Consider the following 21813-nt stretch of genomic DNA (forward strand, 5'->3'; position numbering starts at 1 on the left):
TTAGGCCATGTAAAGTGATGGAGAGGGGTCAGCGGATGCTGAAGCGAGCAGTACACAGTGGTCACCAACTTCCTGCACAGAGCTCCAAACTTCATGTGACCTTCCGATTAGTCCAAGTACAGTACGCAGAGAGCTTCATGGACTGGTTTTCATGGCCGAGGAGCTGCATCTAAGCCACACATCACCAAGTGCAATGCAAAGCGTCAAATGCAGTGGGGTAAAACACGCCACCACTGGACTCTAGAGAAGTGGATATGCGTTATCTGGAGTGATGAATCACACTTTTCCATCTGGCAATCTGATGGACGAGTCTGGGTTTGGAGGTTGCCAGGAGAACGATACATTTTGAACTGCATTGTGCCGAGAGAGCAATTTGGTGGAGGAGAAATTATGGTGTGGGGTTGTTTATCAGAACCTGGGCTTGGCCAGTGAAAGGAACTCTATATGCTTCAGGATCCCAAAACATTTTGGACAATTCCATGCTCCCAACCTTGGGTGAATAGTTTGGAGCGGAGCCCCTTCCTCTTAAAACATGACTGTGCACCAGTGCACATAAAGACATGGATGACAGTCTGGTGTGGATTTACTTGACTTGCCTGCACAGAGTCCTGACCTGAACCTGATACAACACCTTTGGGATGAATTAGAGTGGAGACTGAGAGCCAGGCCTTTTTGACCAACATCAGTGTGTGACCTAACCAATGCACTTTTGGAATGGCTCAACATTATATAAACACACACACTCCTCAACCTTGTGGACAGCCTTCTCAGAAGAGTGGACCAACATCATGTTAAACTCATGTTGAGGCAGGTAAGCAGATACTTTTGGTAAAGAAGTGTTTATAACCATTCTGTTTCAATGCAGATGAGGCAGATGAGAGAGAGTGAGAAAAAAACACTTATAAAGATACCTGGCAGAATGAGCCCAACGGCTAAAAGTATGGTTAAGATGTTATGTGTCAACAAACGTGTGATTTAATAACAAGAGAGTCTTATGGTGTCTATGCAACCTGAGCACAATTAAGATCACAGTAGACATTGAATTATAATAAAATCATAACAGTCTTTTGGCAATAAATAACATTTATTTTCATCACACGTTGTACTACAACCATATTCATCAATTTGGCTGTTTTAAATCTAAAAAAACTACCAAATAATATAATTTCACAGATAAATGCAACATGTAATCAAGCAATTATAAGAAAATGCATCTGAAAATGGTTAATCTAAACATTTTTCAAAGGACAAGTTAAAAAAAAACCAAAATGCCTCAAATGGTGTATAAACATGCAGTTCCTCATGACTGAGAGCATTACTACCTAAGGAATTAATGGACATGACTTTATTCTACCTAATTTTAATTCATATCAAAGTATTTTTATTGCTCTGTGCAATATTTGTGTCTTAAGACTGACAGGCAAAGAAAATGTTCTGTCAGAGATCAGAACATAGTTTCACGACTTTTACAATTCATTGTCTGCTGCAATGAAATAATGTAAAGGAGGCACAGTTTTTCTGATGATGCTACCCACTGGCAATATTTGGTCATTTTATAAAAAACGTGTGTTGTTGACTGAACTTTTAAAACATATAAAACAACAAAACAAAAGCCTCAGCCTTTTTTCAAGTATGACATAATCTCATTAGTCGCTCTGATCATTTTAGGTGCAAAACACAACAAAACACAATAACACATTCTGTAACAAAGCAAATACTGAGAACCATTCATTAAATTAATGTACTTCAACATTCATGAACACTGGTACAAAACAGAATTGTCATGTTTTTGTGCACGTTTAATGCAGTTACAGTCTTGTAGGGATAAGGCAAGAGTAGATCCTTCAGTGGTCGTTTCTCCAAGAGGAGATCAAAGTGCTTTTGTTTTGAAGTATCTTTCCACATTCCAAAGTAATGGATGATACAAGGTACTCCTGTTACTATGGATGCAGCTGTGAAGCTCACAACAGACTCTTATGTCTGCAAAGCTGAGATACGTTTCTCGATACACTCCTTACCTAAAAGTAGAGAAATTCGACAGTTAGATGGAAAAAAGACATGCTTGGTGCTATTTTAAAGATTTTATATTGCCACCATATACATTTATCAATGCTGTCAATATCTCTTTGCTCTGTAAGAATTCTGGACAAACCCTCCATCAGCAAAAGAGCTTTGTTGTAGCGCTGGACTGAGGATGTACCATAGTGGAACATCTCATCTAAAGCGGTCGACTGTACCTAAATGCATGGAAGAAAAAAATGGAACATTACTTGATAACTCCTAGATAAATGTACAATATAATCTGGGTTTGAGACTTATCAATATTTTTTGCAGAGCTCACCATGTGCACAGTGTGGCTGTAGATGAGCTTCTCTGCTGTCAAACCACCGAAGCGGTCCATAAGCTTCTGTTTGTCAAGTAGGAAGGTCTGCAGTCGATCATTCAGGGAGCGACAGAAACTCACACAGCTCTTGTACAAGTCGTTCAGCTTCCTGATCACTGAAAGGAAATCGACCAATTACTACTTCACTAAAATGCAAATTTAGCAGAAGATTGTATTCCTCTCCCTTTTCCACTGCTTTTTTTTGTTTTTTTGCAAAGCTGGCTAATATTTAGTCCCCATTCGAGCTCTGTTTTAGTAAATGTGGGAAGATTTCGGCTTCAGAGAATCCACAGACATTAATAGTACATAAAAGGTGAAGTCTTCATTTGTAAAATCATTACCTTGTTTGACAATAGAAGAGGGCTGGAGTTGGCCTTGTTTAATATTTTCCTTGGCGGTGTGCAGTGCTGATGACAGAAACTCCTCAGCTTTCATGTATAAAACTAACTGTTCTGCAAAGCTGCAACATAACAAATAGTTACAGTGGTTTGAAAAGAAAAAAACAGTCAGAAATGCTGTGACACCCATTCTCACCTCCATTCTTTACTCAGGAGGCTGATTTGATCTGTCACCAAACTCTTCTGCAGAAAGGAAATATCTGAACTGCAGGCTTCCAGCTCGGGATCCTTTGAAGAAGCCAGCTCCATGATGCAGTGGACAAAAGCCAAGGTGAAACGCAAGTCACTCAGGGCATCCAAATGAGCCTCCTTATTAATAAAAAAAACACCAAAATGACTGGTCAAATGTAATTCAACTCTTTTTTTTTTTTACAATGGTAGCCAAACAGATGCTAGTAGTAAGTGGCTCTACCTCCATGAGGGTATCTTCAGGGAGTCCTGGAAGGTGGAACAAACTGTTTCTGTGCAGAATTGTATCCATGGCATCAGTTTCACTGTTTCTCCGGGCTCCTCGTGGGGGGGTACGACTGTTAAGTAGCCAGGCTGAATTGATATGACTGGGTGAGCCTGAATTTCAGAGAAAAACAGCTGATTTTCTAAAAGCAACCAAAATGAGTATTTTTGAAAACAAAACATAATAAAGGTCAGGGAGATTTAAATCTGATAAATATACCAAGTTTCAAATCTTGAGCAATGAAGTATAAATCATAAATACCCAAAACGCAAACACCCACCTGAAAACATCCTCGATACCTTGGCATCAGGAGGAGTGGTTCCCTGGGAAGGAGAGCCCATGGTGAAGACTACAGGAGGGGGGCTGTCTGAGAACTGAAAGCATTTGTAACTTCCAGTAGGTGGAGCTGTGGAGACAAATACAAAGAGTTGGGTCAAGAGTGGTCATTGCACTGAAAACCTCCAAAATAAGTAAAGAGTTTTACAAATCACCATATAATATGTATTTTATTATTCATACAGTGCTGACACATCCAATATGACCTTCTGATAAAGAAACTGTAAATGCAAAATGTTTTCCTGAACCTGATCTCATACCTGTTGGATCCATACTTTTGTCAGTCCCGAAGCTTTCATCACTTTCCTCCTCAAAAAGGTTGGCACCAAAGGCCGCCTTCAGCAGCATGTCAGATAACCTTCCAGTGCTCAGAGATCTGAATGTTAAACATAAAAATACCCAAAGCCTTAGTTCTGTCTGACATCTCAAAGTGCATCTTTGTGTGACAAACACTCATTAAAAAGTGAGGACTCCAAGGAACGAGTTTTGCTAAATGTTTTACAGCAAGAAAAGCTTTTAAACACCATATTGTCTTTATGACTTGCTCAGACCTTTTAAAAGGGCCTTTTTTATGCATTGACTTGTGGTCGATGTTGGTCTGGAAGGCAGGAAATTTGTAAAGGCCTTGCAGGTCTGGGACCGTCTCGGTCCAGTTTAGCTTTTTAGGTTGATCCAGGTGCTGAAAGGAAAAAAAAAAGAGCTTTTAGGCCTTTCATTGTTACAGTGTCAGAGCTTAGTGATCGACTAGATGCTATACCAAGTGTTAAATCTAAGCAGTCAATATGAACTAAAAAGTAAAAGACAGTGATGGTAAAAATAGCCAAGAGATTAAATGAAAGCTGACCTTGGGGTTGGTGGTGACTTGTACATCAGGAAACACAGATAAGAGTTCAGTTCTTGAGCTGAGAGGAAAATTCTGTTCTAAAGTCTTTGGGATTTGTCCAACTACACAAATATAAAAAGATAGAGTCAATGTTAGAAAAAATTGCTATTTAAGTTTTTTAGCATCATGTTACATAGTATAATGATGACAAGCTTCATTCAGGAATGTAAGTTTTTAGAAAAATAAAATGTGACCTGAGTAAAGAAGAGATAAAACAACAGCACATCTTCATTGTATATAAGTATAAGATGAAAAATATTTTTTATAAATATTTCAACAACAAAAAAAATGTAAAATGTAAAATATAAAAGTTTTGTGTAGTATTAGTTCATGTTTTGTGATAAATCAGTAGAAAGGGTTAGATCAAAGAAATGATACGATGTAGGACGGACAGACAAGAAGTCGTCATGTTTTGAGCTAACAACGTTTCATACTCTGCATCTAAAAAGCAGTTAGAAAAGGGGCAAATAAATTGTTGAGAGAACTACCTAGTGGGGAAGACAGCTGTATCTGACCTCCAGGGATCACATTTGAGAAGTTGGCTGTAGCGAAAGAGGCGATGGCCGGAGCTGAAGCTCTACGCATTCCACAGTCTACGCGGCTTCCTCTGCTTCCCAAAGTGCAACACGCCATTGCCCTGAGGGACACCAGTCAGTATCAGACAAAAGACGACAGTCATTTCAGCAGACTGCAGAGAAAGCACGGTTATATGCACATGCCTTGTGGAGCCATGCATGCCTGCATGTTGCAGGTTCTGGTTCATACGCTGGTAGTTCTGGATCTGAGTCGGGACAGGAATGGGTACAGACTTGCTGCGGGCTGGGCCATCAAGTTTAACAGGACTGCTGCGTGGTTTGCAGATGAACCCAATAAATTAAACACAGGACAATGTGCAGCAAGGAGTACTAATGACTAATGTTTAAATTGACATAATAATAATGTAAAAACACAGCCATAATGATGAAGATTGATACAGTGGTAGTCACATAAATCTAGAGAAACACAGCTTACCCACAAGGCTTGGGGGGAGAATGCAAAAGAGAAGGGTTTGATGCCCTTCTAGTGGTTCCAGTAACTCTCACAGTCGGTCTTGGGCTCCTATAAAAATAAATAAGTTAGCTTTTTCTTCAACCAAAGCTTTTGCTCTAACAAACATTGCTTACGTTTTAAATTAGAGATGCTATTCAAAATTGACAACATACCCACTACACATTAGACAGCTTTCATTGGTTGATTCCATCTCATATGTGTATTCACCTGCAAAACAGATACAATAATTTTTAAGATAATGGAAAATTAACTAAAAAAACCAAAAGGCTCAGGCTGAACGTCTTACTAAGATACTGGGCTGGCACCATGACATAATCCTCTGCGTATGACAGTGTGTTTCTGATGTCTGGATTGGCTTTTTCTTTTAGAAGGGAGCCTGCAGTGTCTTCTGCGGGTGAGTGCATCTCTTTGGGCTGGTGCGTCTCTCCGTCAGAGCACTTCAGGCGTAAAAAAGAAATAAGAAATTCAAATGTAGATAATACACCACAAGCATATATATATATATATATATATATATATATATATATATATATATATATATATATATATATATATATATATATATATATATATATATATATATATATATATATATTTAAGGAGAGTGATTGTTCATAGCAAAACACACTTGAGGTGAGGCCAGCTGGGATGTGGAGGAGCTGCTGGAAGAGCTTCCAGAAGCAGAGGTGAGATAGGAAATTGGTGCCACAAGCAAACCTGAGAAAAAAAGATGACATCTGAGTGTGTTAAATGAAAGACCCTTTATTGATTCAAACCTGTTATATATACCCTGTTACACAACATCTAGAACGTACATTTCTTTGTGGATGTGCTTGTCTCCAAGAAAGGATGGTGGAAGAATTCATCTGCAATATAAAGTTAAATGAATATGAGAATACTGAAGCCCAAAACATTAACAAAGATTTTCAAAAGAAATAAATGGGTTTACCAAAAGTGATTCGTTCTTTGTGGTTTCGTTGCAAAAGCCCCAACAGCAGGTGTCTTAGGTTAGGAGAAGTTTCCTTAGGGATACTGGGAATGTAAAGATGTTAAATGATTATTTTAAGGTTTTATGTACATTTTCCATCCTAAATTTATCAAACTTTGAATAGTTTTAAAATTAAAAAATAAAACAAATCTCTTTATTATTCAGACAACTTAAAAAAACACATTTTACATTTTGCCCTTCGGAAAACAACATAGCGTTAATATATTTAATGCGTTGCACGGAAAGTTTCATTTTGCTAATTATTATCTACCAATGCATTCAGTGGTCCGACCCGAACACTTTCAAATCAAAAGTAGTCAACACCACCCAGGACAATTCTAACTTTAGCCTTTTTTCACATTCGCATTAAGTTGGTCATTTAACATTACACATTTTTGCAAGTAACACTTTGTAGACATATATCTTTTTTACTACGATGGAAAACCAGAACTCTAACAGCTGGATTGGGCTGTTTTTATCTAGTGACTTTTTAACACTTTTATTTATGTTCAAAAGATTATCAAAAACCTCTGCATAAAAAGGGAATTATACACATTTCCCAATTAAACATTTTTTTATTTTCTGATTTTATTTTCGACACATCAGCAAAAGCTCTATAATCTAAAGGAGAAAGGATTTAAAAAACATTAAAAACAAATGAAGTTGACAAACACAGACCTAGTTGTGCTGATTCTAACTTTTGTGTCAGGGCATAGAAACATTCAAAGAAACACTACCTGGGTTTAAACCTAAACTGATAATCATAAGATGAAATGCATGTCTGTAATTTGCCTGACAAGATGCTCTACAACACATTGGAAAATGGAATGGGCCGATAGATCAGAACAGTAAAACAAAAACCGTTGCTGTTCTGCTGATTTAGTTACGGTATTTTAATAATGTAATATTTTAAAATCCCAACAACAGATGATAAACTTGCTTTTGTAACGCTTGTAAAGCAGTGAATGTGAATGACCAATTGTTGAATAACCAACTAATATTCTCTGACACATTGTTAAAAAATATTAGCATTAGGATATTGACCACAAACCTAACATCAGGAAATCTCAGATTATACATCAATAATGCTAAAAAAAAAAGCAGTAAAGAATGAGATGTTCATAATAATGAAGTTTTTTCAAAATGTAGCTTTTATGTCAGAAAATACCTGAATGTGTACATGTATTTAGTTTCTTTCCCTGTTTTATCAGTTTAAACTATTAATCATTACTTCAGTAGTTATTTTTTATCAATTACTTTTTTACTTGAGTGAATATTTGGATGATTTATTTCTACTTAAGTAACATTCATGTGGTTTAAAGCAGGGGTTCTCAAAGTTTTTTAGTGGAGGGCCAAATTAGGAACTCGACATTAGACTTGGAGCGAATTTTGGTGAAAAAAAATGGATAAAAAGAAAAAGTTGTTTTTAATAACTTTAATGACCAAACGTCATTTGTCCAGTTAACCAGGCCCTCCAGATGTATTTCCAGTGGCGGTCGGAGGTTGCTGGAGTGTAGAAGAAGCCACTGTGGCTCCGGAGGGTGAGCAGGTCATCTAATGATCGAGGGTCGGCAGTTCGATTCCCGCTTCCTCCAGTCAACTGTCGTGTCCATGGGCAAGACGCTTCACCCTCCTTGCCTCCAGTGTGGCTCCAATAGAAGGTGAATATGTGTGAATGTCCCGGTGATGATCAGAGGGGCCGTAGGCGCAAATTGGCAGCCACGCCTCTGTCATCATCAAGTATACATGAGGAGTAAATAAATAATGGACACATTGTAAGCGCTTTGAGCGTCTGGAAAAGCGCAGATAAATCTAATCCATTATTATTGATATTACTCGTCTAGTAATTGTATCATTTGACAGACTTATTTCCTCAAACTTTTTCTTTTGCTCTGGACAAACAATGTTAGCTACTTTCAGCATACATTCTTTTACAAACTCCCCGTCACTTAAGTGCTAGCTACGCCGGGCCATTTCCAAAGCCACAACGTAGATAGCTTCTTTCACAGCTTCACTGACTGGACTTAGGTATTTTTGTAAACATGATCTGTTGTGCAGCATTGCCTCGTTGTAGTTGTTGGAGCTCATTGTTGCGCTCCTCGCCGGTAAAATTGTCATAATCTTTACGATTTGTATCATAGTCACGATTTATATTGAATTCTTTACCTGCTTGCAAATCAGGCGCAGGACTTCATCCAGCCCTTGAGGTACGACAAAGTAAGCGTTTGTCCGCTTAGCTTGAAAGCGCCTTTTCTCCTCGCCAACACAACGTTTTTCCTCAAAGGAACCTGCTCTCCTGGCTCCTTTTATTGAGGGCCACAAAAAATATTCCCGCAGGCCACCATTGGCCCCACTTTGATAACCCTAGGTTTAAAGTAAAGCTATGTCTACTTGATTTCACATATGTTTTACTTTACTTGAACTGTCCCTTTTATGCCATTATTCTGTACTTACCACAAATCATGACAGAAATCACCTAAAATTATATTTATGAAATTACATTAATTCTCTACCAATTCTTTTTATATTTTTAACATTTTTTAGAGTTTGTCAGCAATGACATAAAACCAAAGGAAAGTCAGAGTAATGGCATTTAAACTAACTGATCTAAAATCACTCAAACCTTTTTGAACTTGAGTTTAAAATAGGAGTCCAGGATAGTTAGATTGCTGCCAAATGCTTTACATGGTGCATAAGTGTAGTCTAAATAATGACAGAGGATTTTATTTCTCACATATTTTTCCATTTTGCAGCTAATATGTGAGCTTTTAAAAATATTTCAGTCACCCACACTTTAGACATGCATTGGGAGTTGCAAAATACATTTCTTTTTTTAGTTTAATTTTTAGCTTTGGCACAAATGTTCTGAGAAACATGACACTCAAAGTCCGTCAGACATTGTGTGTTTATGTCTCTGTTGAGTTATGTGGGTCATGTGGAAAAAAGATAGCTGCACAGGCCACTAGCTGGCACCTCAGAGCGGGTTATAAATAGAGTCAGAAAAAAACCCAAACAGGGCCTTCTTACTTAGAAACATGGATTATCTTATCCCCCAGCTTTATCACTTCCAAAGATATGCTAGTCTGTGAGCCATACATAGGACAGCAAAGTGGGACATGAACAAAACGGGCAAACAAAGTAAAATTACACGTGACTGAATTCCTTCCAGGATTAAGTTCTGAGCATCAAGGACACATTTGACTGAAAGGAATCCTCTTCCAACCTGCAGAGAATTTATGTTTCTATAGGTCAATGATACTGATAAGATCCTAAAGAAGTTGCATGTTTCCCCTCCAAAAACCAACAAGCAAAACACCATTGTGTGAGTTGCTAATGGATATCGTTCTAGATCTGAAAGCCCTCATCAGGTGTCTGGATCAGTTTCTTCCATTAGAACTATTTTTAGAGGCTTTTACTGGCTGCTAACTTTAACTCTGGAAACTTGCTGGCTTGGTCACATGCATTCAAACCACACAAATGGAAGACATTGATTAGCAAACTGGGTGCATCATGTCTGCTAGATTTACCATCACAGCCTGTTTACAACCCATCATGCACTGTGCATGTGGACATTGCACAGAATATGACTGTAAGGTGTGAAGGACACACAGAGATAAGCTTACCTGGGTAACAGTGTTGTGTTGCTTTCATAGAAAAGACGGAGTTCCTGTGGAGAGCTGGCCTAAACACACAAACAAGAGTGACATTTGAAAACCATGTTTTATTTCAACACGAAACAGAATGAACTGAGCTGGACTTTTTAAACAAACCTATAGTTAAAACTACAAACTAAGAAACACTGAAATGCATAAAAGTAGCTTTTTTTAAAACGAGACATTGTAAATGTTTGATGATGCTGGCAAAGACAAAGACAAATGTTTTGGCAGCTAAACCACCAGGCAAAGCATGTTTTCTCTGCCTGCTTTTTTCCCAAATTTAGATAATGTTCTAAATTTAGACTGGTTCTTTTTTTTAAAGAGTTAACCATGTAAATGAACCCATTTGTACAAATGTTATGTAAATGATTTTACCTGCCTTGGAGACTGAAAAGATAGAAATGTAACTTTTAACCACAGGCAAAAAGGATTGCATTTATGTATGTATGGACTTCAGTTCATAGCAATTATGTTTTTCTAAAGATTGACTTTGCTTGAAATTTGAACAAGTGATTTTGTGAGTTTATTTTGCTTGTATGTTGCCACCCTTGCCCCTTTGTACCCACTCTCTGTAAACAGAAGATAAAATAATCTTTCATTTCCAGAAAAAAGGGGGTCTAACAGTTCTAAAAACAGCCTGTGAGCTAGCATCGTCATGTTGATAAATAGGAAACTTGGACCTGAAACAAGCACCAAAGAGGAAGTCAAATGCAGGCGTGTGTCTAAGTTACAGCCCGACGAAGTGAATAACAGTTCAAAAGGATCACAAGAGGCACCAGGTTGTGAAACACTGTTTACTCTAGATTTAGGCAAATGGCTTGAGTCCATTTTTGCATAACCACCCCCCTCCTTTGAAAGCAAGACAAGTAATTAAGCTCTATCATTTTCAGGAAGAGGCAGCCAGCCAACAGGTGTTTTTTTTATAAATGTGTTATGATTCACGGTGTTACACCATGCTAAGAAAGCAGTACATCACATTAAGGATTACCAGCAATTACTTTGACATTTCCAGGAACTAAAGCAAAAACAGCTTCATAAACATTTGTGGTTGTGTAAGAGAACTCAGGAAAACAATTATCAGCACCCAAAAACAAGCATGTGGACGTTCTTTTAACTCACATGAAACGGTGCTTTTCCTGTCAGACACTGGTACATGATGGTACCAATGCTCCACAGGTCGGCTTTGGCATCATAATTCTGTGACATGATGACCTCAGGAGCCTGCATCAAGACAAACACAGCTGGCAATTCACAGGTACAGTGAAACGGCAAAGGAATGGCGCAGAGAATCAGATGAGTTATGTTTACCATGTACATAGGAGAGCCGCACAGCGTGGCAGCCATCATGTTTGTCTGGAGATGCCGTGCAAACCCGAAGTCAGCTGAAAGTTAGACATGTACTTTTAATTTTTTTTATAAATAATAATGATAAATCCTCCAAATCAACCACTCAATCATGCATCCTTTTTGCTGAGTTTTTGACTGGTAGCTTGAGGTGGTTACCTATTTTAATGCTGGCATTGATAGAACTGGACTTGCGCCCCTCTGGGTGGCAGAGTAAAATATTTTGGGGTTTCAGGTCTCTGTGAAGGATGCCTTTGCTTTGCAGAACTTTCATGGCCTGGGCAATCTGTTGCAGGAAGATTCGGATCGTGTCCTCACTAAGAGTGCCTTTTGCTGTTGATGGGGGAGAGGATGTCAGTTTATACAGAAGTAAGATGTCATATAAATACACGATTCCTGGACCTGCCTTAAATGACACACAAATATTTAGCAAATAATAATGTTACATACAAGCACCCCACCCCACCAAATCCATCAGGGTTTCTAGCTGCCAGGATTCTAGAGCATGGGGAATGAGTGACAGATGGGTGGAGTCTATCTGTCAACCTTGCCAAAAGAGACTGAGAGTTTTGCAGCAAATACGTGATTTCTTGGCAGAGAGGATCATCATTTTAATATGTTTCAAGCTTTGGCAAAGAGGAAAACACACTGGACAAGCGGCGGGGGCTTCTTCTACCCTTTTCACTGTTTACTAGTGCATGCCCGCCGCCTACAGTTGGAATGGCTTGGGGTAAAGTCAAGGGAATCTTGCTCCAGGCTTTGTCTTTCACAGCTCTATTCAGATATATGAAAAACTTGGTGTTATATAATTCCAGCTGGGCACAAGTTCAGCCTGGTTTACCTTTGTTTTGTATGGAAAGCTGAAAACGGTTGGAAAATATTCGTCAATGTGAACATTTTGAATGCGGAAGCCTGAAAGGTGCAACTCTGTACATTTATATAGACCTTTGACTGGAAGTGGCCGCTTGAAAACACGTTGCCAAGGGCAGTCTGTACGTGGCTTCAGAGTACCCCCCCCAATAAAAAGCATGAAGCAAAAGCTTCAAATGCTTGCATTGAGCTTTGTTTTTGTTGCACTTACAGTGAAGATATTCTGCCAGGTCCCCCCCATTGCAATACTGAAACAAAGGAGGACAGGTTTTAACTGAAGCACTTCCATTACTGCCGTCTCAGGAAATCTTTGCATCAGCAGAGAAAAACCGACCACAAACACTTACCTCCATGACAAGATACACGCATCCTCCAATTTCCTGTTGACAAAACCAGACAAAAATACAAACTGTCAACAACATATGTGTCATGACACAGCAGTACTGTGTGTGAAGGAAGATGTAGCTAATAGTTAATAAGAATAATTAAATAAATGCGTGGGGCTTTTTATTTGAGCATAGAGATGAAGACTTATATCAACAAGCCATCCGTGCCTCAACAGCTGCACTAAAAGTTACTCTAGTGGCAACATGCCAAGCTTTAAACAGAGCTCACTGTTTGCCGGCTGTCACTGAAGAGTTTCTTGAAACTCTGGCCTGTTTGAAAGAGGTGACTCTGTGAAACTGTATCCCCTCGAAGCCCACGTGCAGCCCCTGGGCCCCCTAAATCTTCAAGGACTCCTCCCAATTCACCGCCCCTTTGCATGAGCACAGAAAAGTGGCAGTGTCGTGATGTGATACGCGGTGACGCAAAAAGGGTGACAAGTCTAGGGTGTCATTGATTCACCAAGATGAAGGCCCCGTTTTCCCTATATAGAAACATCAATTTAGCCCACGTGCTGTTGCATAAAACATGTTGCTATCATGGTGTTACAACATTTAAGTGACTAACAACAACAACAACAACAAATCAAACAACAAGAATGCCAACAGAGCAGAGCAACAGTGTCGTGTTCATTCTGCTGTGAAGAAAAAAAAACTTTCAGTGTGTTTCATGAGTCACAAGTTGAACCTGCTGCACCCTGCCATCTGTTCAACAAAGAAAGATCGGCTCGGCCGTATCTACTGTCTGGCAGGTGTTCCTAAGGTGATAAAAGAAGAGCACAAAGACACAGGGCGACCTGTCCTCTGAACAGATGTCTAATGGTGTTTGCTATTTGTGAGCTGTTGTGCATTAAACACACAAACACACTGGGACATTAAACAATTATAACATCATAGTTGGATCCCCAATTGAAGATCAACTAGTTTTATAATGTTCAACTACAGCTAAAATTAGAGAAGACCCCACACATATGTGTAACAGCCAAGCAGGAGGTGGACGGTGTTTAGCAAACATGTCAATAGTTGCATCATCTGGCAAGAAGATCTCTGGTACAGCAACTCTGTTTTTCAGTCAGCTCCTAATGGATAAACACACGAGAACAGTGATGACAGATGGTAAAACTGCCTTACCTGATAGTCTAGTAGTCTTACAATATTCCCATGCTTTAGTTCCTATACGAGGTGAAGAATATTTGATTAAAATAGTGACATATAAGTTGGACAAATTATTTAAAAAAACATCTAAAATGAGAAATATTAAAAAATGAGAAATTGAAAAATATTACCTTTAATATCTTGATTTCTTTTCCTAGCAAAGATTGGGACTTGGCAAGGTTTTTCTTATTGATACACTTTACAGCAACTTCCCAACTGTGTTTCTTAAAAATAAAATAAATAAAAAAAGATCAATGTCCTGCATATTTCAACAATAATAACAACTGCAGATTTGAAACTTACCTCTTTGTGTCTGCCTTTGAACACGACTGCAAAGGCACCATGACCAATTAAGTCCTTCCTGCTGAACTCAAACTTCCCAACAGACTCCATGCTTTTTGAAAATATGTGTTGCAGCCCAGTATTAGAACCGATTCAAGACTTTTCAGCTGAAGGAGACCCGACGTCCCACGCCAGAACACCGCTAAATCCCATGTCATTTAGCTAAAAAGGCGAAGTGAACACCTACAATTCCCAATGGTGGAAAAACACCGATGCCAACATTACGAATGAAGGTTTCTCAACACAAATAATGTAATAACGCGTGTGAGACAAATGTTAGCGACTCATTAAATAACTAAAATCTATTTTCGTTTGCGCTTATGAAGTTGTCGGACAGTTAAAAGTGTCATAAATGCTGTTTAAGGTAGTTCTTATTTAAACTCTGAGCTCAGACATTGTAGTAGCGCTCACCTATCCAAGCATCTGACTGGGTTATTCATATCACATGGTGAGCATGCGCACACGCGTCGACCAAGTTTATGTTGGTGGCGCGTTCAGGACCAGCTCGAAGATTCAGCTTCTGAAGGTTCTTTCAACAATAAATAATTGTAGCTGTAAAAGATGATTGTTTAAAAAAACGTTTATTAACTATGACCTAACAGATGTGATATAAACGGTATAAAACATTAGTGATGTTTAAAAGAAGGTGAAATCCTTCCCATAACTGAACTGAAAACAACCATTAGAGTGCGCAGTGAAGCGTACACTGAGTGCAATCGAAATACAGTCCAATACAGTGGCCTCAAGCACAGGCAATGGATCAAGTCAGAAATCTTGTAAAAAAAAAAGACTATTATTTCTTGTACTAAACAAGTTTTAATATGGAACATTGAACTGTAGTACCATAAGATGACAGTCATAAAAGGTTACACACAAGGACACGAATGATCAAATGTTTCAATTTAGACAAAAAAACAAAATGAAGCAGAGTGAATTACAGTAAGTACTTCTTGAATTCTTATGTTGGCACAGTGTAAGAACATTTTTGAAAAGTCTCACAATTAGGAAAAACAGCAATAAGCTTGAGTCAATGTGTTGCAGAACAATATATTATGATATACAAAAACTCAGAAGGTTTAAAAGATATTAGCAACAAATACATCTACTAATGACATTAAAAAATCACAGAAGGGTGTTGCTTACATAAACAATAGTCTCTACACATTGAATAGCACAGCTTACTTGTGTGGCAGCATGCTAGGATGTGAGGTACAGCAAGAATGCAAGTCAGGCCAATTCTTTTTTTTCCTTCTTTTTTTTTTCTTTTTCTTTTTTTTTCTTTTCTTTTAACTTGTTCTGTCAGGTCAATTCAAAGGGTACAACACTGATCACAATAGAAAACATGGAAAAAACATGTTTTTTTCTTTTTAGAAAAGAAATCAAGTTATTAAAGGAATATCAATCTTGAGAGGACATGCCAAATGAAAAAGCGGCATGAATCACAAAATAAATAAATACAATAACAGAGTGAAATGAATGGTGCTTTAATAATGCTGATGCTTTGTGCTGTCTGTGTAAATTAATTGTAGTCTTGGAATTTGATATCACAGTTAATCTTTCTGGATGTCCATTTGCTTACATGATATGGTTGTTGGAAAATAAAAGAACACCATATTTTTTGCTTATACTTTTCTAAACATTTGATAGCTGGACAAAATCTCCTCTGGTCCTATCCACAGTTTCATATTAGATTAAATACAAGAATAAAAGCAAATGTAATAAACAAAATAAGTCAGAGTACAATGTGTAAGGAAAAAACAGAATATGTGGGAATTGTAAAGCTAAAATATTTCAGAGTGGGAAAATAAAATTCATACCTTAAATGACTATCAGAAAACAATAATCTCCTTTGTAAAAGCAAATATTTTTACAAGTTTGACACTTCTTAGCAAAACTCCAGGGTGTGCTGTAAATTTGCATTTAGCCAAGGAAAATGTTTGGTGGTGAATTTTTTTAATGAAGGTTCAAAAGGCACATCATTCTCAGATAAAACCTTAAAGATCATGAAAATTTATAAAGCACAAACCTGGCTTATTTGCAAGAAATCAGACGGACATCTCAAACAAATACCCTTTAGGCACTTAATGAACAATGTATGCTCTATAAATATTACACAATGCCATATTTCAATAAAAACCAGACACAGCAAACAACACAAACACCTCACACCAAGTTCTACCCACAAACAAAAAGGAGTGAAGATCTAGCCACTGTATACCAGTGTTCTGTGCGTTAACACTCAAACAGAATAGAAATGTTTTATTGTTTTGAAGATGTTTGTCATGGTGCTGAATAAGAGGGTGCTCTTTAAACTGTTTGTGTAATGTTCCTACATGTGATTGTAAAAGTTCACAAAATACTGCAACATTTTTGAAATGGCTAAATCATAAATTGGCTGTTGTCTGAACTTTTTATGAATTTATTTGATACATTAGCCTTATTTATTATATTTTTGTGTATTTCTTACGTTTATCATTGTTTGGTTTCATTTCTGACGAGGTTTTTGTTTTCTTGCTAAATTAAACCTCAGTGATTTCCTAGCATGTTTTAATATGAAGGGTTCAGTTGTCTTTAGATATTTTGTTTGGTTTTCACAGGATTTTTTTTGAAAATCTGTAATACTGCTTTTAAAAAGTGTACAGGTTGCATAAATTTAATACATTGAACATAGTTATCTATAGTTACCAATTTTTTTATGGAATATGGTTTATTAAACACCATCTGGAGCTTTATGAGTCTTTTCCATGATAAGAAACAAGCTTTCATAAAGTGTAAAGATGGGCTGTGAAATAGATAAATGGGGAAAAACAGTCACACACAGTGTCTATCAGGGTACAGAGACATTTTCTTGTAGATATTTTTCATGTCCTCCTGTCTATAACTTTTCTGTGAAAGAAAACATTTTTTTTAATTAAAAAAGTAAAAGACAGTTTTTAGCCTGTTCAACAAGGTCAAGGTACACATCAAAAAAGTTGTATTGAGTTTGATGAGCACACAGCTAATTTCATAACACAATGGGAGGATATTTCCCTCCAGTTAGCCACAGATTACTCAACTGCTACAAAGAGAAATGGTTCACATGGCGGAGAGGTCAAAACGATTGGCTGAGTTGGTGCTTTTGTCCCATGTGTTCATCTTAGTGGGGGTTACACCCTCCTTGTTTCCAATCATCTGTATCAAATGATGGGCGAAAAAAGAGCGTCAGATGCTAAACATCAGAGCCTACCACTTTTTTGGGTAGAAGTGTGTATTATAAAGACTCACAATATCCGAGTGGAATGGTTTCACATTGATGTTTCGGATGGAACTGCTGGTGAGAGACCAAACTTTGGTTTTGTGCTTGAATGCAGCTCTGACCTTCAAAACAAAAGAAAAGAACCACCCATTTTAACAGTGGCCAGTGTCTGGTCAGTTTTATTTTGAAATAACTTCCAACTGCAGTGATGTTTATTTCTAATGACAATACATTCCCTTTTACAATGAGCCAGTAGTCAAATTAATAAACCAATGAAAAGCTTTGATTCATACCTCAGAGTTAAGAAGACAGTGAAACAAGAAGACAAAGAACCCCTGAAATGATTAGAAAAAAGGGTACCCATGATTCACAAGGGATTGCAAACATTTTCTGTGACGAATAGAAAATAATCAAATGTCTACAAACTTACTTGTAATGAGTTGAATATAGCAAAGATGTATAGGAATGGCAAAGAGTGCATGTTCACAGCGAGAACACCAAAGATCCAGGAAATACCCAGTATTGGCAGGAGCACAGCCACAGCCTTGACAGTGAGCCTTAAAGCAAACACACAAGTATTATGTAGTCACTACTTCTAAAATCAGTTGTATTTTATAATTTGAATAGTCTGATCTTAAAAAAACAAATGAACTCACTTGGCTGCATTGGCATCACCATGGACTTTGTAATTCTCCCCACTGATTCGAGATATGATCCTGGTCACAGATATCAGAATGCCAATGTTCACCTGGACATATGGTTGAAGATTATTCTATGCAATATAACTCAATTTCCTCGATCAGAGCAAAACCACAGACTGAGCATTTTCACCCAAATCCTCCAGAAAATGGAGGCCATGAGTATAGGTTACTAATTAAGGCAGGCAAGCTGAACTTGGAAGTAAAAGGAAACACATCACGACCCATCCAGTCAGACCCTTTGTTGCTACATTTAAGAAGCTGATTTATTTTTCAATTTGCTTAAGGCCCCAAAGTTTCACGCAAAAGCTAAATGTCGCATGTGAATGATTGAGCAAATCCAATTCCAAAATAGATGGCCGTAGTGCAGAGGTTGCAGTATGCAGTTGTCCTCTCATCAAAAAATCGCATGTTTGGTTTCTGCGTTGCCCACCCATGTGCTGAAATGTCCTTGGGGAAGGCACTGAACCCCACATTGGACTTGGTGGTTCTAGGTTAGCACCAGTGTAAGGCAGTGGAGCTGCCATCAGTGTGTAAATATGTGTGGGTCAGTGGTACTGTGACTGTAAAGCAACTTGGGCTTTCAAGAAAGGCAGAAAAGCTCTATATAAGCACAGGTGTCAGGAATTGCTGGTGTAGGACCCAAAACAAAGGAAATTAGGCATGGTGGTAGAAATAATAAATAAACTGAAACATGGCAAAAACCTCGGAGAATCAAAAAAGGACACAAAGCAGAACAGGTGACCTGACAATAAGGGACTGAAAACGAGAAACTTATATGGGCTGAGGACAATTTAATGAAATGAAGAAAACTGTGGATCATGATTAACCTGAAACTGGTGGAACTGACAAAGGGCAACTCTTAACACCATCAAAAACAAAAACTAACAAAAATCAAACTATACCACAGAACCCTCACAATATGACATTTACCATGTTAGAAATGTAGTGGGGAAAATAAATTAACAAAAAAAAAGGTTTTAAATGTATTTTATGAAAAGGGATTTCCAACTGCAATGATGTCAATTTCTAATTACATGAAAAGGTTTTTTTTGTTTAGATTTTTGTAATTAAGTTCCCTTTTTAGATATTACATTTCAAAATACATTTTTAATCCTTAATACATAATAATCTATTGAAATTAATATTGCAGATTTGTTTTTTTTTAAATTGAATTGGAAATGTGTATTATTAAAAAAATTAGTAAAGTACTTTGTAGCAATAGAATTATTGAAATGGATTTTGTATTCTTTTTGTGGTGGTGTGTTTCACTGTTATCAAAATGTGGCATTACAAAGACCCTATTAGTCCACCATGCCAAAAATATTAATCACACAAAAAACACTGCTTTAAAAAAATAACCCTTGTATATAAATGGCTATTTTGCAGATCATGTTACCACAATGACGACAAGAGCAGGTGCCACAAATGCCCAAATGGCTCCTTTGTTCAGTGAAAGCCAGCAGCTGAAACAATTAAGGCAAAGAAAATGCAAGTCATTTCCAAGTAAAAAAAACAACAAAAAACTATAATCTTGTGATGCAATAATGAATTATTATTAATCTAAGAGCATACAAAAATTAAACGCTGTTGTTTCTAACTATTTTCATTAGTGATTAGAAATGAATGAAATTGAAAGATTTCATATTCTCACTGTGCAGGTCATACTCACTTATCAATTTCACCATAACTGCCTAGAGCTGATGTCATGGACACGACACAGATCAGGAATGGAGAACCTTCCACACAAACACAATTTACAGTCAGCAATATTGCAGGATGTCTAATTGAGGACTGTAAGTCTAATGTGAGTTTGGTTACATTGTTCTAATACTATACTGTCCTATATTTTACTGTAAATAAAAACGCACTTATTAGCTGCATCTTTCTAACTGCTCTTTAAAGCAATGTAGACAATTAACGAAAGCATCTGACTGGGGAAAATGGTTATTTAAGCTCTCAGCATGAAAAAAAAAGCATTTTTTATGCCAGAAGAGAACAGACTGTTTCTCATGGACAGAATGCTCACTCAAAGTAACACTAGTTTCAAGTGCTGACATCCATCTATATACAAACAAAACACATCATGAAGCAGATGGGCCACAGTAGCTGTTTGTCACTTCTGCTGAAGGAAACCGAGGGCACAACTTTAACAACAGATGAAGTTGGGGAAACAAAACAGCATCTGGTCTGATGAGTCAGTTTCTGCAACAACACCTAGATGTTAGGGTTAGAGTTTGGTGTTAACCACAAGAAAGACTGAATCCATGTGGTCTCATTTGTGTGGTGACTGTATAATAACACTAAATAGATATTTTTGGCATGTTTTTGTCTCCAGCTGTAATACCAATTTATAGTTTGCACTGCTAATTCTGCCTCCATGTTGTTGTTGACCACATCCATGTATTGTAACTATAGTATACCAGTCATCTGATAACTATTTCCAGTAATGTAACACTCTATAGGACTTAGCTTAAATGATTCCTGTTCTCAAATGATCTGTGCACCTTTGACAAAATGATGGAGTCATAGGTTTGCATCATTGGTGTTTCACTCACAAATATAAGGAAACTGCGTAGTGATGTCATAAAATATGGATCAAGATCTGTGAAGAATCTTTGGAAACCTTTTGCTATATTTAGACATTTAGACTTTAAAAATTCAGAGAATATCTTACTTATAGCTTGGTTTCCAAAGTACTGCTTTAGTGTCTGTGGCTTGAAATAACATTTGTTGTTGCTAACTATGCCTCCTCTCTAGAAGGCTTGTGCTGCGTTTCAGCTAGTGACATTGATATCCAGGTTAAAAAGGAGGAGAAAGTTGAAGCAGGCAGAGCATGCTAGGAGCAGAGAATTAGATATATAATACATGTACATCAAGTCAGTATCGGTACTTTCTTTTTCAGCAAATAACAGCATTTTAAAGTATAAAATGGTATGCGAGACAGCCATACCTCTAGCTGTCAAACCCATCCTTAGCATATACTTTGCAGATAGCCATGCAAAAATGAAAAATGGTTCTGGCTAAAGGAGAGGAAGTCATAAAAAAGGGTTCATTTTACACTAATGGTTTCAATATGTCAAGGAAGGTTTATGAATTCCTCAGCAGTCAAAAACAGTATAACTTTGAATGTTTCCTGATTTATTCTAGCAAAGCCTGCAAAGGATGAGGCTAAACATTTTATCCAGCTTGGAGCACCAACACATATGACATCAGAACAAGCATCTGTAAGGATCTACAAAGGTAACAACACATAGCTGCAAATGACTACTCACCCCAGCCAATGACATAGTAGTAGTAGTGCTTGCTGCCCTCTGATCCAAACACCTTCACCACCATACTATAGAGATGAAGACCCTCCACCAGCATCCAAGCGAAGGCACTCAGAAAGAAGAAGTGAAGCAGGATCGCCATGACCTTACAGGGTGTCTGGGACGGATGACAAAATAAGAGTTTATCATATTTTTAAACGTTTTCTTTTATGTACAATTTCTTTTTTTTACATATTTTGTTTTTTCATAGATTGATTCGTCTAGCTTTATAGAAAATATATTATCAGAGGAAAATATTTTGCATGAATTTGAACATTTTAAGCATGTTGTACTTGGAGCTCTACATAAAAGCTATCAAAATTTTTT

At 37.4% G+C, this 21813-nt stretch overlaps 2 protein-coding genes across 7 annotated transcripts in view; both read right to left on the reverse strand.

The window, feature by feature from the left end:
- Positions 1-1065: 1065 nt before the first annotated feature.
- ulk1a (unc-51 like autophagy activating kinase 1a) lies at positions 1066-14699 on the reverse strand. 5 transcript variants are annotated; one of them, XM_011479430.4, is made up of 27 exons: positions 14204-14699; positions 14032-14124; positions 13877-13918; positions 12710-12742; positions 12574-12610; positions 11652-11825; positions 11457-11530; positions 11268-11369; positions 10116-10174; positions 6454-6536; positions 6320-6370; positions 6133-6221; positions 5791-5941; positions 5657-5711; positions 5466-5552; positions 5174-5299; positions 4943-5091; positions 4416-4516; positions 4123-4250; positions 3832-3947; positions 3516-3641; positions 3194-3348; positions 2918-3090; positions 2725-2843; positions 2342-2499; positions 2153-2237; positions 1066-2018 (listed from the first exon to the last, which is right to left on the reverse strand). In XM_011479430.4, the coding sequence occupies exons 1-27, from the start codon at positions 14291-14293 to the stop codon at positions 1975-1977; spliced, it is 2700 nt and encodes an 899-aa protein (XP_011477732.1). In that variant the 5' UTR covers positions 14294-14699; the 3' UTR covers positions 1066-1974. The 5 variants fall into 5 exon arrangements, with proteins under 5 accessions (XP_011477732.1, XP_011477731.1, XP_078808842.1 ...); XM_011479429.4 differs by having other exon boundaries at positions 2102-2237; XM_078952716.1 differs by having other exon boundaries at positions 2102-2237; positions 5174-5296; positions 14204-14697.
- A 336-nt stretch (positions 14700-15035) lies between these two features.
- Positions 15036-21813, reverse strand: part of adgrd1 (adhesion G protein-coupled receptor D1) — a 44443-nt gene continuing 37665 nt past the window's right edge. For both annotated transcript variants that reach the window (XM_011479428.4, XM_011479427.4), the window contains 8 exons: positions 21451-21604; positions 19848-19914; positions 19575-19641; positions 18134-18225; positions 17908-18034; positions 17771-17812; positions 17507-17599; positions 15036-17413 (listed from right to left, as the gene is read on the reverse strand). In XM_011479428.4, the coding sequence (XP_011477730.1) occupies positions 17318-17413; positions 17507-17599; positions 17771-17812; positions 17908-18034; positions 18134-18225; positions 19575-19641; positions 19848-19914; positions 21451-21604 (738 nt within the window). In that variant the 3' untranslated portion in view covers positions 15036-17317. The remainder of the gene's footprint in view (positions 17414-17506; positions 17600-17770; positions 17813-17907; positions 18035-18133; positions 18226-19574; positions 19642-19847; positions 19915-21450; positions 21605-21813) is intronic.

The sequence above is a fragment of the Oryzias latipes genome, chromosome 9, assembly GCF_053564925.1.
Source record: "Oryzias latipes strain Hd-rR chromosome 9, Olatipes_Hd-rR_3.1".
In the NCBI taxonomy this organism is placed as follows: domain Eukaryota; kingdom Metazoa; phylum Chordata; class Actinopteri; order Beloniformes; family Adrianichthyidae; genus Oryzias; species Oryzias latipes.

What these genes read in the sequence shown, in the direction of transcription:
- ulk1a (XM_078952714.1), bottom strand. Translation starts at nt 14,293, where the DNA reads ATGGAGTCTGTTGGGAAGTTTGAGTTCAGCAGGAAGGACTTAATTGGT. An exon ending in TCAAAGGCAGACACAAAGAG is followed by an intron (nt 14,125 to 14,203) that starts GTAAGTTTCAAA and finishes TTTATTTTTAAG; the next exon opens with AAACACAGTTGGGAAGTTGC. An exon ending in CAATGCCAGCATTAAAATAG is followed by an intron (nt 11,531 to 11,651) that starts GTAACCACCTCA and finishes TCTAACTTTCAG; the next exon opens with CTGACTTCGGGTTTGCACGG.